Consider the following 14,819-nt stretch of genomic DNA (forward strand, 5'->3'; position numbering starts at 1 on the left):
TGTAAAAATCTATTCCTTAACTCACATGCAGCAGGCAACATTTAGGGCCAGTTCACATCACATGCATGTCAGTGTGTTTTTTTTTTTTTTTTTTGCCATCGAAAATGCATGGAAGGTAGGTTGTATGGTTTCCAGTGGCATAGTTCACACCAATGTGGTCAGTTCTGAGGCTTTCCAGTTCCAAAAAAAAGAAAAAAAAAAAGTAAAACATGTTGCCTTTTTCCTGTACTGGACTGAAACATGCTGTAAAATGCATTAAAAATGCAACGGAATGCACTAAAAACACATCAAAAACGCACCGGACTCCAGTACAGTGGAGGGGAAAAAAACAGGAAAAAGAAAAAACAAGCATCTGGAAGTGAATCAAAACCAAATTGGAACGCGCCAAAAACACATTTAGACGGTGTATGCAAAAACGCATCCGGAACGGATCTGGAGTGTGTTTTTGTGGTGTGAACCATAATTGTAACACTGAGAGAATCGGCAGTATAGGGCCACCAGAATAATCTATGCACAATGTATTAGACTTGTTATCAAATAGATGCTTGCGAACTTATGCATAAGAGCATCCCAACACTCCTTAAATGCAGTATCAAAAAACTTGTGAAACTAGGGCCTTAGTCTAATAAAAAATGATCATATGCTACATAAGTATTCTCTCAAATGCATTAGAAAAGGTCAGTGAATAGGGGCCTTTGAAAGACGCCTTTAAGAACATTGAATCATTCACACCAGTCCCTGCCCCAGTCGGCCTTATTATCTAATGTCTGTATCCCACTCTTACAAACACACACTGTCTTTAGACTGTAAAAGGAAATGGAACACTCAGAGTAATAATCCTATGAGTCTGTACATGTGAACACCCATTTCATTTATTTCCTACAGTGAATCCATTTTCTTCTGGCTCTGTACCTGAATTTGTGATAAAAGAACAAGTGGCAGATATGAGCAAGGAAATTGTAGAAAAAACTGAGAAATATCGAAAATGCAAGCAAATGTTGGCAGTAAGTGACCCGTCATATATTTCAACGCTACTAGTCATTATATCTGGAATTTTGCTGTGTAATTTATTGGTGAATACATAGAATTGGCCTTGACTTTCTCATGAGCTTTGCAAAAATTTCTCGTTATTTACTGTGTAAGCCCCATGCCAACTAGGGTACTTTTTTTTTTTTTTCTTGGTATTTTACAGAGACGTTCTCAGCATGGTTGGCCCTACGAATAGCTACACTACATCCTTAATGGCTTTTAAAGTAAACCTGTGTTTGTTCATAAAGGGCAAAGCAACAAATCACTTAAATCCCCCCCAGCCCCCCCCCCCATTCCTAGCATGCATATAATGGCTCCATGTGCCACTATGTATGCCACTTGGAGTGAAGGAAAACACTGCCTAAGCTAAGAGTCAAGGGAGACATTACTTGTATAGGGCTACAGAATCCCTGTGTGACAGAATCCCTGTGTGAGTGGCCTTGCGCTGTCACATTTTTTCTTTGGCTCTTGGTGATGGAGAGGGTGGCAGAAAAGTGAAAGAAAGAGAAGTATATGCTGGGGCAATTATCACAAACCTATTGCTTCGACCTAAAGTAATTTGTCACAGCTTCTTAGATTGTGTGATTGCGTTATATTGCACTATTTAATTATAGACATGCGCTGGATCAGGGGTCGGCAACTCATCGATCGCAATCTACCCGTCAATAGCGCGCAAGTGACAGGATGATCATGTGACCGGAGTGCAGACCTGCTGTCAGACTCATAACTTCTCCAAGCAGAGCAACACACAAAAGTAGCTGCCAGATCTGCCTGGCTACACTATCTGCACCGACTCCTGTGTTCTTCTCCTTACATCCATCCTGCCCATTTTCTAGGTCACATATAGGCACTCAGGATAGAAGTGAGGGGTGGACTAAAGGGAAAGAGTGTTAGAACAGCCAAGTAAGCTACTACAAGGTCTTGTATTTTGGGGGAAAGCAAAATAATAATAATAATAAAAAAAAAGATGCATTATACTGTAGGGGCAGGTGAAAGTGGGACACTGGGCACAGGGGACATGTCTGGATCTACACTGAGTTGTACATGACATGTTAGCAGCCACTGTCTGAACTCTGCACTGTAAAGTCCTGACCTGTGAATTCTGCGCTAGGTTATTTTGCTTAAGGCCCCATTCACACTTGACTGAAGCTACTGTGTTGCACTTTTGCACATTTTTTAGCACATTTTGTACCAAATTTTGGACATGAGCCAAGAGTATTTTGTGTTATGCATTTTCTCACACAGAAAATGCAAAAAATGCATGGCTGCTTTCTGCGTTTGGGGTGCCATTAAGAAATAATGGCACCGCAAGCATGTAGCACGCTTTACTGCATTTTTTAAAAGCCCTGACACAGGTGAGCAGGTTTAATGTGACCAAATACAAAGACCAGTGTTGCACAGCTTGTTTTTTGCACCAAATACTGATTGAGATTCAGTAGGGGATTAGCTACTACATGTCTTTATTTATTAGGTACATTTTGTAAAGTGCTGGTAAAGGTTTTCTTCTTCTTTTTTTTTTTTTTTTTGGTTTTGCACAGAGCAGCCCCAATCTACCTCTTCTGGGATCCAGGTTTTTCCCCTCTGCCAAGTGCTCCCAAAACAAGCTGCTAGTGCTCGTCCCCCAAGCCCTGCTCCATAAGACACACAGAGTGGGGCTCAGTATGCTCCCTCCTCACTGGCTGTGATTGACTCCCCCTGCCGTATCTGAGCCAATAAGGAGTGAGATAGCCAAAAGAGCTGCATACTGAAAGTTTTTTACCTTAATGCACAGAATGCATTTAGGTAACAAAAAACTTCAGGCTTTAGAACCACTTTAAGACGTTAACCACTTAAGCCCTGGAAGATTTTACCCCCTTCCTGACCAGGGGGTATTTTGTGATTCGGCACTGCGGGACTTTAACGGACAATTGCGCGGTCGTGCGACGCTGTACCAAAACAAATTTGACGTCCTTTTTTTCCCACAAATAGAGCTTTCTTTTGGTGGTATTTGATCACCTGTGCGATTTTTTGATCATGCGCTATAAACAAAAAAAGGCCGACAATTTTGCAAAAATAACAATATTTTTCACATTTTTTTTATATGAAATTCCCAAAAAAATGTAAAAATCAAAATTTTTTAACATTTCAGGCCCATTTTTTTTTACCATATGTTTGGTAAAAAAATCGCAAAAAGCGTATTTTGATTGGTTTGCGCAAAAGTAATTGCGTTTACTAACAAAGGGAAAGATTTTTGTCATTTTTGTTGTTTTTTTTTTTAACGCGTAATGGCGGCGATCTGCGATTTATTTTTTTGCGGGACTGCGACATTGCAGCGGACAGATCGGACCCTTGAATTACATTTTTGACACTTTTGGGGTTACCAGTGACATTACTACAGTAATCAGTGCTATACATATGCACTGTTACTGTAAAAATGACACTGGCAGTGAAGGGGTTAACTTTATTGGAGAGGGAGGGGTTAAGTGTGTCCCTAGGGGCGTGTTTCTAACTGTGATTGGCTGTGGCTACATGTGTAAGAACAGTGATCAATGGTCCTACATAGTAGAACCGTTTGATTACCATTCTTACACAGGGAAGAATGATAGGCGGCTTTGTTTACATTAGCCGTCTGCCTTTCTTCCGGTGTAACGGAAGATCGCGAGTGCCCGGCGGACATCGGGTCTGCCGGGCACACGCACGGGGGGGGGTCTGTGACCGCACGGGAGCGTGTTTCCGGCGGCGCGCACTCGCTCCCAAAGCCCTTACAGGCTAGCGACGTAGTACTACTTCGCTTTGCCTGTGAGGGGCTGACCGCCGCAGTAAATAGTCGTGCGGCGGTTGGCAAGTGGTTAAAATACTGGGCCAGTTCATTTTCAGTTGGTAATTTCAGTGAACATTTTGTTCTGCACACACATTGTGTACTGTTCAGCAATGCCAAACAGTATGTTTTAATAATGATAAATGCACAGTTGATATTTATGTATTTTTTTTTGGTGGGGGTGGTGGTGACACAGTAGTAAATTAAAGTGGGTGGAAGGTAATTTAGTAAATAAATATCGCTTAGACGCTTAGAAGAAACATGCACAGCATTATACAGGTAGGGAGTGGGAACATTTGAAATACCTTGTATGCTTTAATTTTTATTGTGTTGTACAGTAATGCCTTGTTTTTTTGTTTTTTTTTTTTGTTTTGTTTTTTTGATAGCTAGCATCATGTTACAAGACACCATTGATGCTTTGTTGTTTTTCCAGGAAGAAAAAGAGAAATGCAGTGCTTTTGCTGATGGTGCTGCCAAGATGGAGTTGAAGTGGAAGGAACAGCTGAAAGTTAATGAAAGCATCAAGCTACAGCTAGCAGCTATTGAAGACCAGTATAAGGTATGACCTTAGGCGCAGAGCACTTAGACAAATGTGCTAGAAAGTAAAAAGAAAACAACCATAAACCGTTTAGAAGACTAATGGATAAGATGAACCACAACATTCTTAACAATATATTGTTCAAAAATAAAACTTCATTACGGGAACCATCTTCCTATATTATACACTGTATTGAAAAACCTCTAAAACCCAAATAAATGCTCACCATAAGCCAACACTATCCACAAAACCCTTTTTCTAATAGATCTCCTAATGTGTAACTAGTTTTTCAAAATGGAAAAAGTAATCCAAGTGGAGCTTCCCACAATATACAGGTAATAATAGAAATCAGAAAATCTCTAAGTATACTGTATGTTAAATATGCCATACAGCAATATTCTATTGTCCAGTGTGGTTATATTCATCAGCCACTAATTGAAGACTGATGTTAATGATTGTCCAGAGGAATAAAGTGTGTATCAGTTAAAATAAAAGTATAGGCCCAATAAGTGTAAATACGTTTTCCTAATTTGCTTCGGTCACATGATCCAAACGCAGCTGCTCCCAGGTCTGTGAATGCTTTCTGCAGGAGAGAGAAGGGAGCTCTGACAACGAAGGGGCAATTTGAGAATTCAGCCCTTTAGTCTAGCACTCCATGACACAGGGGAGCTGTTGTTTCTGGATCACATGACCACATTGAAGTGGATATAAGAAAACCTAAACTTCCAGTTTAAGGTATACAACCTCACTACAAAGCCAATGGTCCAAGACCAATGTTAATTGGCTGTTTGTCCAGTTGAATTCAGTTAGTATCAGTTAAGTATAAAAACCCCACCATGGGTCCAATGGTCATATACAGTTAGGTCCATATACTGTATATTTGGACATGGGCACATTTTTAGATTTTTTCAGGTATTTTTCCAAAATACATTCAAGCTATAGTTATATAATGGATATGGGGTGAAAGTGCAGACTCTCAGGTTTAATTTGAAGGTATGTACATCCAAATCAGAGGAAGGGTTTAGGAATTACAGCGCTTAATAGCCACCCCCCCTTTTTCAAGGAACCAAATCAAAAGCTGTTTCATCGCCAGGTGTGGGCTACTCCTTCATATTTCTTTACCAATTAAGCAGGTAAAAGGTCTGGAGTTGATTCTAAGTGTGGTATTTGCTTTTGGAATCTTTTTCTGTGAACCTACATCATGCGCGTTTAAGGGAGCTGACAATGCAAGTGAAACAGGCCATTCTAAGGCTTCAAAAACTAAACAAAGCTATCATAGAGAATAGCAGCAACAGTAAGAGTGGCCAAATCAACAGTTTGGTACATTCTGAGGAAAGAAGAACGCACTGGTTAGCTCAGCAACGTAAAAAGGCCTGGACTTCCACAGAAGACAACAGTGGTGAATGATCGCAGGATCCTCTCTATGGTAAAGAAAACCCATTCACAACATCCAGACAAGTGAAGGACAGTCCAGGAGGTAGGCGTATCATCATCAAAGTTCACAATAACAAGAAGACTTCACGAGAGCAAACACAGAGGTTTCACAACCAGGTGCAAACCATTCATAAGCCGAAGAAGAGAAAAGCCAGATTAGGCTTTGCAAAAAAAACATCTAAAAAAGCCAAACCAGTTCTAAAAAAGCGTTCTTTGTACAGATGAAATGAAGATTAATCTGTATTAGAATGACAGAAGGAAACAAATGTGGAGAACAGCTCATGATTCAAAGCACACATCGTCCTCTGTAAAACATGGTGGAGGTAGTGTGATGGCACGGGCATGCATGGCTTCCAGTGGCACTGGGTCATTGGTGTTTATTGATGATGTGACAGAAGCAGCTGGATTAATTCTGCAGTGTTTAGAGCAGGGGTCCTCAAACTTTTTAAACAGGGGGCCGGTTCACTGTCCCAAAGACACTGTTGGGGGCCGGACTATAGTTTGAAAAAATATGAACGAATTCCTATGCACTTATTTTATTTGTAATGCACAAAAAACAGTACAATATTTAAAACCATGGCCTCAGGAACTTAAGTGCAAGCAGTGCAGACAAGTCCCTGTATGAACCCTTCAGAGCTGAAGACCTGACCCCCCCCCCACCCAAACTAGTGAATGACTACAAGTCCCAGCATGAACCCACGAGCTCTAAGGGGTCACATTCTTAAATCTCAGGGGCTCATGCTGGGACTAGTTGGGACTAGTTGGGGGGGCTGTCAGTTCTGATGGGTTCATGCTGGGACTAGTAGTCCTTCACTTTTGGGGGGTGGTTACATTCTTAGATTTCAGGGGGTCATGTTGGGACTTGTAGTCCACTAGTTAGGAGGGGGTGTCACATCCTCAGCTCTGAGGGGTTCATGCTGGAACTTGCAGTCCTTCACTTTTTGGAAAATCATACCTCCCAAAATTAATGGACTTCAAGTCCCAGCATGAACCACTGAGATCTAAGGATCAATGCAGCGTCACCAGTGCCCATCAGAGCAGCCTCATCAGTGCTCATCAATGCAGCCTCAGCAGTGTCCATCAATGGAGCCTCACAAGTGCCCATCAGTGCAGTCTGATCAGTGCCCATTAGCTCAGCCTCATCAGTGCCCAACTGGCCATGGCCTATGGGTCCTGCTGGCCATGGCCAGCTCCCAGCTTGGAGTGCAGCACCAAAACCATGGCCAGCTCCCAACAGTACCTACAGGCCAGCAGGACTCAGTGGCCAGCAGGACCCATAGGCAATGGCCAGCTTCCAGCAGGATCGACAGGCCATGGCCAGCTCCCAGCAGGATCCACAGGCCATGGCCAGCTCCCAGCAGGATCCACAGGCCATGGCCAGCTCCCAGCAGGATCCACAGGCCATGGCCAGCTCCCAGCAGGATCCACAGGCCATGGCCAGCTCCCAGCAGGACCAACAGGCCATGGCCAGCTCCCAGCAGGACCCACAGGCCATGGCCAGCAGGACCCACAGGCCATGGCCAGCAGGACCCACAGGCCATGGCCAGCAGGACCCACAGGCCATGGCCAGCAGGACCCACAGGCCATGGCCAGCAGGACCCACAGGCCATGGTCAGCAGGACCCACAGGCCATGGTCAGCAGGACCCACAGGCCATGGCCAGCTTCCAGCAGGATCCACAGGCCATGGCCAGCTCTCAGCAGGACCAACAGGCCATGGCCAGCTCCCAGCAGGACCAACAGACCATGGCCAGCAGGACCCACAGGCCATGGTCAGCAGGACCCACAGGCTATGGCCAGCTTCCAGCAGGATCCACAGGCTATGGCCAGCTTCCAGCAGGATCCACAGGCTATGGCCAGCTCCCAGCAGGATCCACAGGCCATGGCCAACTCCCAGCAGGATCCACAGGCCATGGCCAGCTCTCAGCAGGACCAACAGGCCATAGCCAGCACAGGACCTGACAGCCAGACAGTGTTGGGGGCTATTTCCTGTTTTGAGGTTACTGGGTGGGCAGGGCACTGGGGCAGGGTAAATGGGTTGTATGTGGGGGGGGGGGGGGTGAGATGGGATGTAGGGGTCAGCTGGGGGTGTCAGGGTGCCTCACCTCAGCGATACCGATGACAGCTCAACAGGTCCTTGCTCGGCCTCCATGGGGTGATGACCACTTCAAGCTGCAGCCAGTGCCCAGCCCGAGCCAGTAACATGCGTCCCCTGGCAGGCTCCAGTCCACAGACTCTCGGTCCAAAGAAGGCTGCTCTCACTCTTTCTAAAAACTTCATGCTGCACTGTTGCAGCCATCCAGCGGAGAGCCTGAGCGGGTCATGTGATGTGCGTAACATGGTCCCTATTGGGCCGTGTGCCCCACCTCTGCCTGCCTTCAAAGTCTCTGGGAGTTGTAGTTTCCTGCTGCGTGCCCCTGCTCAGTTCTCCACACCCACCGCCACAAGGAACTTGAGTGTGGTCAGGACTACAACTCCCAGAATGCAGCGCGGCAGTAACACAGCCAATTGGCGGCCGCCGCAGACGATTTCCTGCATACAGAAAAAAAAAAAAAAGTAATGTCAGCAGACAGCGGCCGTGGAAATCTCCACCCTGCCCCGCAGCCCAACCCCTGGTTCTGCAATTGCTGGTGGGCCGGGTTCAGGACCCTGGCGGGCCGAATGCGGCCCGCATGCCATAGTCTGAGGACCCCTGGTTTAGAGATATACTATCAGCCCGGATTGAGCCAAATGCAGCAAAGTTGATTGGGCTGCGCTTCACAGTACAGATGGACAATGATCCCAAACACACTGCAAAAGCAATCCAGGAGCTTTTGAAGGAAAAGTGGAATTTTCTGCAATGGCAGAGTCAATCACCTGATCTCAACCCAACTAAGCATGCATTTTACTTGCTGAAGGCAAAACTAAAGGCAGAAAGACCCACAAACAAAGAACCGCTGCAGTTAGAGCCTGGCAAAGCATCAGAAAGAAGGAAACCCAGTCTTTGGTAATGTCCATGTTCCAGACTTCAGGCAGTCATTGCCAGTAAAGAATTCTCAACAAAATATAAAAATGACCATTTTAGCTATGATTATATTAATTTGTCCAATTACATTTGAGTCACTAAAAATGGGGGGGACTGTGGTATAGAAATGGTTGTAGTTCCTAACATTTGTGCTTGGTATTTGTTTAACCATTTGAATTAAAGCTGAAAGTCTGCACTTCATATTTATTTGGATTGTTTTGTTTTAATTTTATTCTGGTGGCAAAAAGAGCCAAAAGTATGAAAATTGTGCCTGTGTCCAAATATATATGGACCTAACTGTATGTTAAAATTTGCAATACGTTTTAGCTATACATAGAATATTAACCACTTAAGGACCAGGCCTATCTCAGATACTTGTTGTTTACAAGTTAAAATCTGTATCTTTTGCTAGAAAATTACTTAGAACCCCCAAACATTATATATATTTTTTTAGCAGAGACCCTAGAGAATACAATGGAGATTGTTGCAATACTTTATCACACCGTATTTGCGCAGCGGTCTTACAAACACAGTTTTCTTTTTCGTTCATTGATGGACACAGCTCCTGATTCTTCTTAACCAATGGCTTATACTGCTCCCTACAGGAGTAGGACACTAGGCAGGAAAAAGCTTGACTACGCCTATGGGCAGTCCCAGGGGGTATACACCCACTTTCAGCTATAGGAACTTAGTTTTTTCTTTCTGCCTTGTCAGGAGTAAGAACCCAGTTCCTTGCTGGGATCACTGGTCCTGGCAATTTTTTCATTTTGAATTGAATTTTTTTTTCCTCTTTTATTATTTTGTTCATGTGAGAACTACAATCAAGTGCCAGACTGGGCAACGAACTGGGTAATATAGATCCTTAGGGTCCCCCCAGTCCGGCCAGCGAGCGAGTGCAGACCGCAGCTCCGCGCTAGGTTGGCCATGACATAGCCCCACTGGATGGGGGGTGACCTGCAAGTTAAACGTCTCACGTAGACGCTTATGAACTGGCTTCAGCCTGAGTCGCAGTGTTTCCTTCTGAACGTTAGAACCCACTTTACGATGGAGCGGTGTCCTGTCTGGAGCGGTGCCCACCCTATTTCTGGTGTGGTAAGTAGCTGTCCCATCCACCCCACTACCCCTGGAGGGTTTTGGGGTGGATGTCGGCCCCTCCCTGGGATGGTCCGACCCCGGGTTCCTCTCCCTTCCCCCCAGCCCCTCTAAAATTTCAGTTACTGTGGGTCTTTCGGCCCACTAGGCCACTCTTTCTTCGGGCATCAGCCCTGCTGAGGATCTGTGCAATTGCGGCTGGGCCCCCACAAAAATTTAGGCTGTGGCTTGCGGCCTGCTGGGCCATATGGTCAGTTTGACACCTCCCTTGGACCGGGTGGCGCTGTGGGGGAACTTTATTTTTAATGACAGTCTTGCCGCCATTATTGTGTGGGGAACCTGCCTTGTTTTAGCGAGGATACCCTGCCTGCACGTCTGCGTCACGGCGGGCGGCCCCCTTTTAAGGGGTCTATATTCTATTATGTCCTCTATTGAGGGCTCGGAGGGCGACCCCCCCTTGTTTTTTGCGGGGTCCAGTAGGTGCTCTGTTTGTGGACCCTTGGCCGGCGTCCCCTTTGCGGGATCGCAATCGGCGGCTTCCCCTGGTTGTTATGTTTTTGGGTCTGTGTCCACGCATCCTGAGTGCTCAGATAGTGAGAATGATTCCTCTGCTCCTCTTGCGGCGCTTAAATAGGCGTTGGTGGATGCACTGTTTGTGTGAATGCGTGGAACTTTAAAAATGGAGGTTTCGGCTAATGCGGCGTCAAACATCAAGGATGCTTACCTGCACATTCTGATATGTGCTTGTCGCCAGCGCTTCCTACATTTTGCCATGGACGGGGAGCATTATCAGTTTGTGGCGCTGACCTTTGGTCTCACCTCCTCACCTCGAGTCTTCAAAGGAGTGTTGGCATTTTTTGAGTCAGTGGGGGATTGTGGTATTGTTGTACCTGGATGATCTTTTTCTGCGAGCAGAGTCTCCGACTGCTCTGATGGACTACTGGAGGTTGCTCTGCGAACTCTGAGGGAGTTCCGTGGGATCCTGAACATTCAGGAGTCTGCTTTGGTTCTGTCCACAAAAAATGGCCTGGGTCTGACTCTGGACTCGGCCTCAGCCAGAGTGTTTCTTACTCAGGAAAAACTCCAGACATTGCAGGAAGCAATTCCGCTTCTGTTGTTCAGCAGACGGTCATCCCTCTCGAGGGCTCGAGACTCCACACGACGCCACAGACGCATTGGTGGCTCCTTGGAACCAGTATCAGCTGCTTTATGCCTTTCCTGTGATACAGCTGTTGTCGAGGTTCCTCTGCAGATTAGCGGTGGACGAGGTGCCAGTAATTCTGGTGGTGCCAGACTGGCTACGCCGGTCTTGATACACAGACCTGGTAAAGATGGTCGTCGTGCCTCCCTGGCGGCTGCCTCTGAGGGAGGACCTGCTGTCTCAGGGGCCGATCTTCCATCCTGCTTTACGGTCGCTAGCTTTAATGGCATGGCGGTTGAAGGCCAGGTGCTGAGAGACAGGGGTCTCTCTGAGTCTGTGATCCTACCCTGCTGAGGGCTAGGAAAGCGACTTCCAGAAAAATGTATCATTGTACTTGGAAGATGTATATTTCCTGGTGTGAATAGCAAAACTTTCACCCTCACTTGTTTTCGGTTGCGAGGGTCTTGGCTTTCTTGCAGAAAGGAGTTGAGCAACGGTTGGCCTTGGGCACGATCAAGGGCCAAGTGTCGGCCTTAGCTATTTACTTCCAGCACCTGTTGGCAACTAATTCCTTGATCCGCACCTTTATTCAAGGGGTGCGTCATCTGGCTCCTTCGAGAAGATCCCCTTTGAGGAAATTGCCTTGCATTCTCTGGATGTGGTTTGGGCGATCAGGGTTTACCTGTTGGCCACGGAGCCTTTTAGGACTTCAGATTCTCTTTTTGTCCTTACTGAGGGATCTCGTAAGGGTTTGGCTGTGCCTGCTGCGACCATGTCCAAATGGATTGGGCAGAATGTTGTTCAGGCTTATTCATTGAAGGGTCAGGTACCTCCTTTTCCTGTGAGAGCACATTCTACTAGAGCGCTGAGTGCTTCTTGGGCCTTTCGTCATCAGGCATCTGTTGCTCAAGTGTGTGAGGCGGCGACTTGGTCGTCCCTGCATACTTTTACAAGATTTTACAAGATTGATTTATTGGCATCTTTGGATGCCTCTTTTGGCTGCAAGGTTTTGCAGGCTGCTGTGTAAAGAGACTTATTTTTTTCTCTTTAAGGGGTCAAACTTTGTTTGTGGGTAAGCTCCTGTTACTGTTTTTTTTCTTACCCAGTTGGTTACGTTTTTAGCCTTGGAAATACGTTAACTTTTGATTGCGTTCTTCCCACCCCTCATGCCTATACCGCTTTGGGACATCCCAAGGGTAAAAAAGCATTGCTGCTGCGTCTGTCAATGGACGATAGAGAAAACTGGATTTTTGTAAGAACTTACCATGAAACCATTTCTCTGAAGTCCATTGACGGACGCAGCACCCGCCCCTCTATTATGGGGATAGTTTGTGTCTTCTTTTCGCTGCTTGCTACGAAACTGATTTGAGAGCACAGTGTGTTTGGGGTTATGCCGAGAAGGACAGCCCCTATAGGCGTTTCGTGAATTTTTTTTTCACTGCCTAGTCTACTCCTGTAGATGGTGCATAACCCAAGGGTAAAGAAGCATTGCTGCTGCGTCTGTCAATGGACTTCAGGAAAAAAGATTTTATGGTAAGTTCTTACAAAAATCCATTTTTTTCCCAAGAATTATAAGCAAAAAAATGCATTTTGCCATAATTGTCTTTTATTTCACATTTCGTGTCACTGGTATCTAGTCTGTCACACAGGGCCGGTGCAAGGATTTTTGCCGCCCTAGGCAAAATAAAAATTGCCGCCCCCCCCCCCCCCCCATATGACCTACCTTCACTACATCAGCCAAGAGCCAGAAGATCTCTGCATTACGCAAGTGTGAGCGCAGTGGTTGATGTAGTGAGGTGGGAAGCAGTTTAAAGGAACACTGATGGGGGGTAATTTCTGCTGTGACCTGTGTACAGTCCCCACCAACCTCAGCTTCTCCTCCCGGTTGGTGGTTGGTAATAATGCAGCTTCACCGCCATCCATGTGAATAAGGTCATGGAGACAGCCAATCACAGATCACCATCAGTCAGACGAGGTCAGCATTTGGGTAGACGGGGACACTGTCCATTATACACAGCCCCCCCATATCACACAATACAGCCCCCCCCCCCATATAATACAGCACACCTCCCATATCACACAATACAGCCTACACAAAACAACCTCCCCATATCATACAATACAGCCCCTCCATATCATACAATACAGCCCCCCCATGATACAATGCAGCCCCTTCAATATGATACAATGCAGCCCCCTCCATATGATATATGGAAGGGGCTGCATTGTATGATATGGAGGGGGCTGCATTGTATGATATGGAGGGGGCTGCATTGTATGATATGGAAGGGGCTGCATTGTATCATATGGAGGGGGCTGTATTGTATGATATGGAAGGGGCTGCATTGTATCATATGGAGGGGGCTGCATTGTATCATGGGGGGGGGCTGTATTGTATGATATAGAGGGGGCTGCTATGATACAATGCAGCCCCCTCCATATGATACAATGCAGCCCCCTCCATATGATACAATGCAGCCCCCTCCATATGATACAATGCAGCCCCCTCCATATGATACAATGCAGCCCCCCCATGATACAATGCAGGCAGCCCCCTCCATATCATACAATACAGCCCCCCCCATGATACAATGCAGGCAGCCCCCTCCATATCATACAATACAGCCCCCCCCCATGACACAATGCAGGCAGCCCCCTCCATATCATACAATACAGCCCCCCCCCCCATGATACAATGCAGGCAGCCCCCTCCATATCATACAATACAGCCCCCCCCCATGATACAATGCAGGCAGCCCCCTCCATATCATACAATACAGCCCCCCCCCCATGATACAATGCAGGCAGCCCCCTCTATATCATACAATACAGCCCCCCCCCCCATGATACAATGCAGGCAGCCCCCTCCATATCATACAATACAGCCCCCCCATGATACAATGCAGGCAGCCCCCTCTATATCATACAATACAGCCCCCCCCCCCATGATACAATGCAGGCAGCCCCTCCATATCATACAATACAGCCCCCCCATGATACAATGCAGGCAGCCCCCTCTATATCATACAATACAGCCCCCCCCCCCATGATACAATGCAGGCAGCCCCCTCCATATCATACAATACAGCCCCCCCCCTCCATGATACAATGCAGGCAGCCCCCTTTATATCATACAATACAGCCCCCCCCCATGATACAATGCAGGCAGCCCCCTCCATATCATACAATACAGCCCCCCCCCCCCCATGATACAATGCAGGCAGCCCCCTCCATATCATACAATACAGCCCCCCCCTCCATGATACAATGCAGGCAGCCCCCTCTATATCATACAATACAGCCCCCCCCCCCATGATACAATGCAGGCAGCCCCCTCCATATCATACAATACAGCCCCCCCCCTCCATGATACAATGCAGGCAGCCCCCTCTATATCATACAATACAGCCCCCCCCCATGATACAATGCAGGCAGCCCCCTCCATATCATACAATACAGCCCCCCCCCTCCATGATACAATGCAGGCAGCCCCCTCTATATCATACAATACAGCCCCCCCCCATGATACAATGCAGGCAGCCCCCTCCATATCATACAATACAGCCCCCCCCCCCTCCATGATACAATGCAGGCAGCCCCCTCCATATCATACAATACAGCCCCCCCCATGATACAATGCAGGCAGCCCCCTCCATATCATACAATACAGCCCCCCCCCTCCATGATACAATGCAGGCAGCCCCCTCTATATCATACAATACAGCCCCCCCCCCCATGATACAATGCAGGCAGCCCCCTCCATATCATACAATACAGCCCCCCCCC

General features: G+C 46.8%; 1 protein-coding gene across 1 annotated transcript in view; it reads left to right on the top strand.

Moving 5' to 3' along the window:
• Positions 1 to 14,819, top strand: part of TAX1BP1 (Tax1 binding protein 1) — a 250,625-nt gene that overhangs the window by 192,966 nt on the left and 42,840 nt on the right. The window contains exons 12-13 of the mRNA XM_082257735.1: positions 886 to 1,004; positions 4,260 to 4,385. Of these exons, the coding sequence (XP_082113861.1) occupies positions 886 to 1,004; positions 4,260 to 4,385 (245 nt within the window). The remainder of the gene's footprint in view (positions 1 to 885; positions 1,005 to 4,259; positions 4,386 to 14,819) is intronic.

This window comes from Pelophylax lessonae, assembly GCF_965119305.1.
Source record: "Pelophylax lessonae genome assembly, chromosome: 5".
Lineage (NCBI taxonomy): Eukaryota > Metazoa > Chordata > Amphibia > Anura > Ranidae > Pelophylax > Pelophylax lessonae.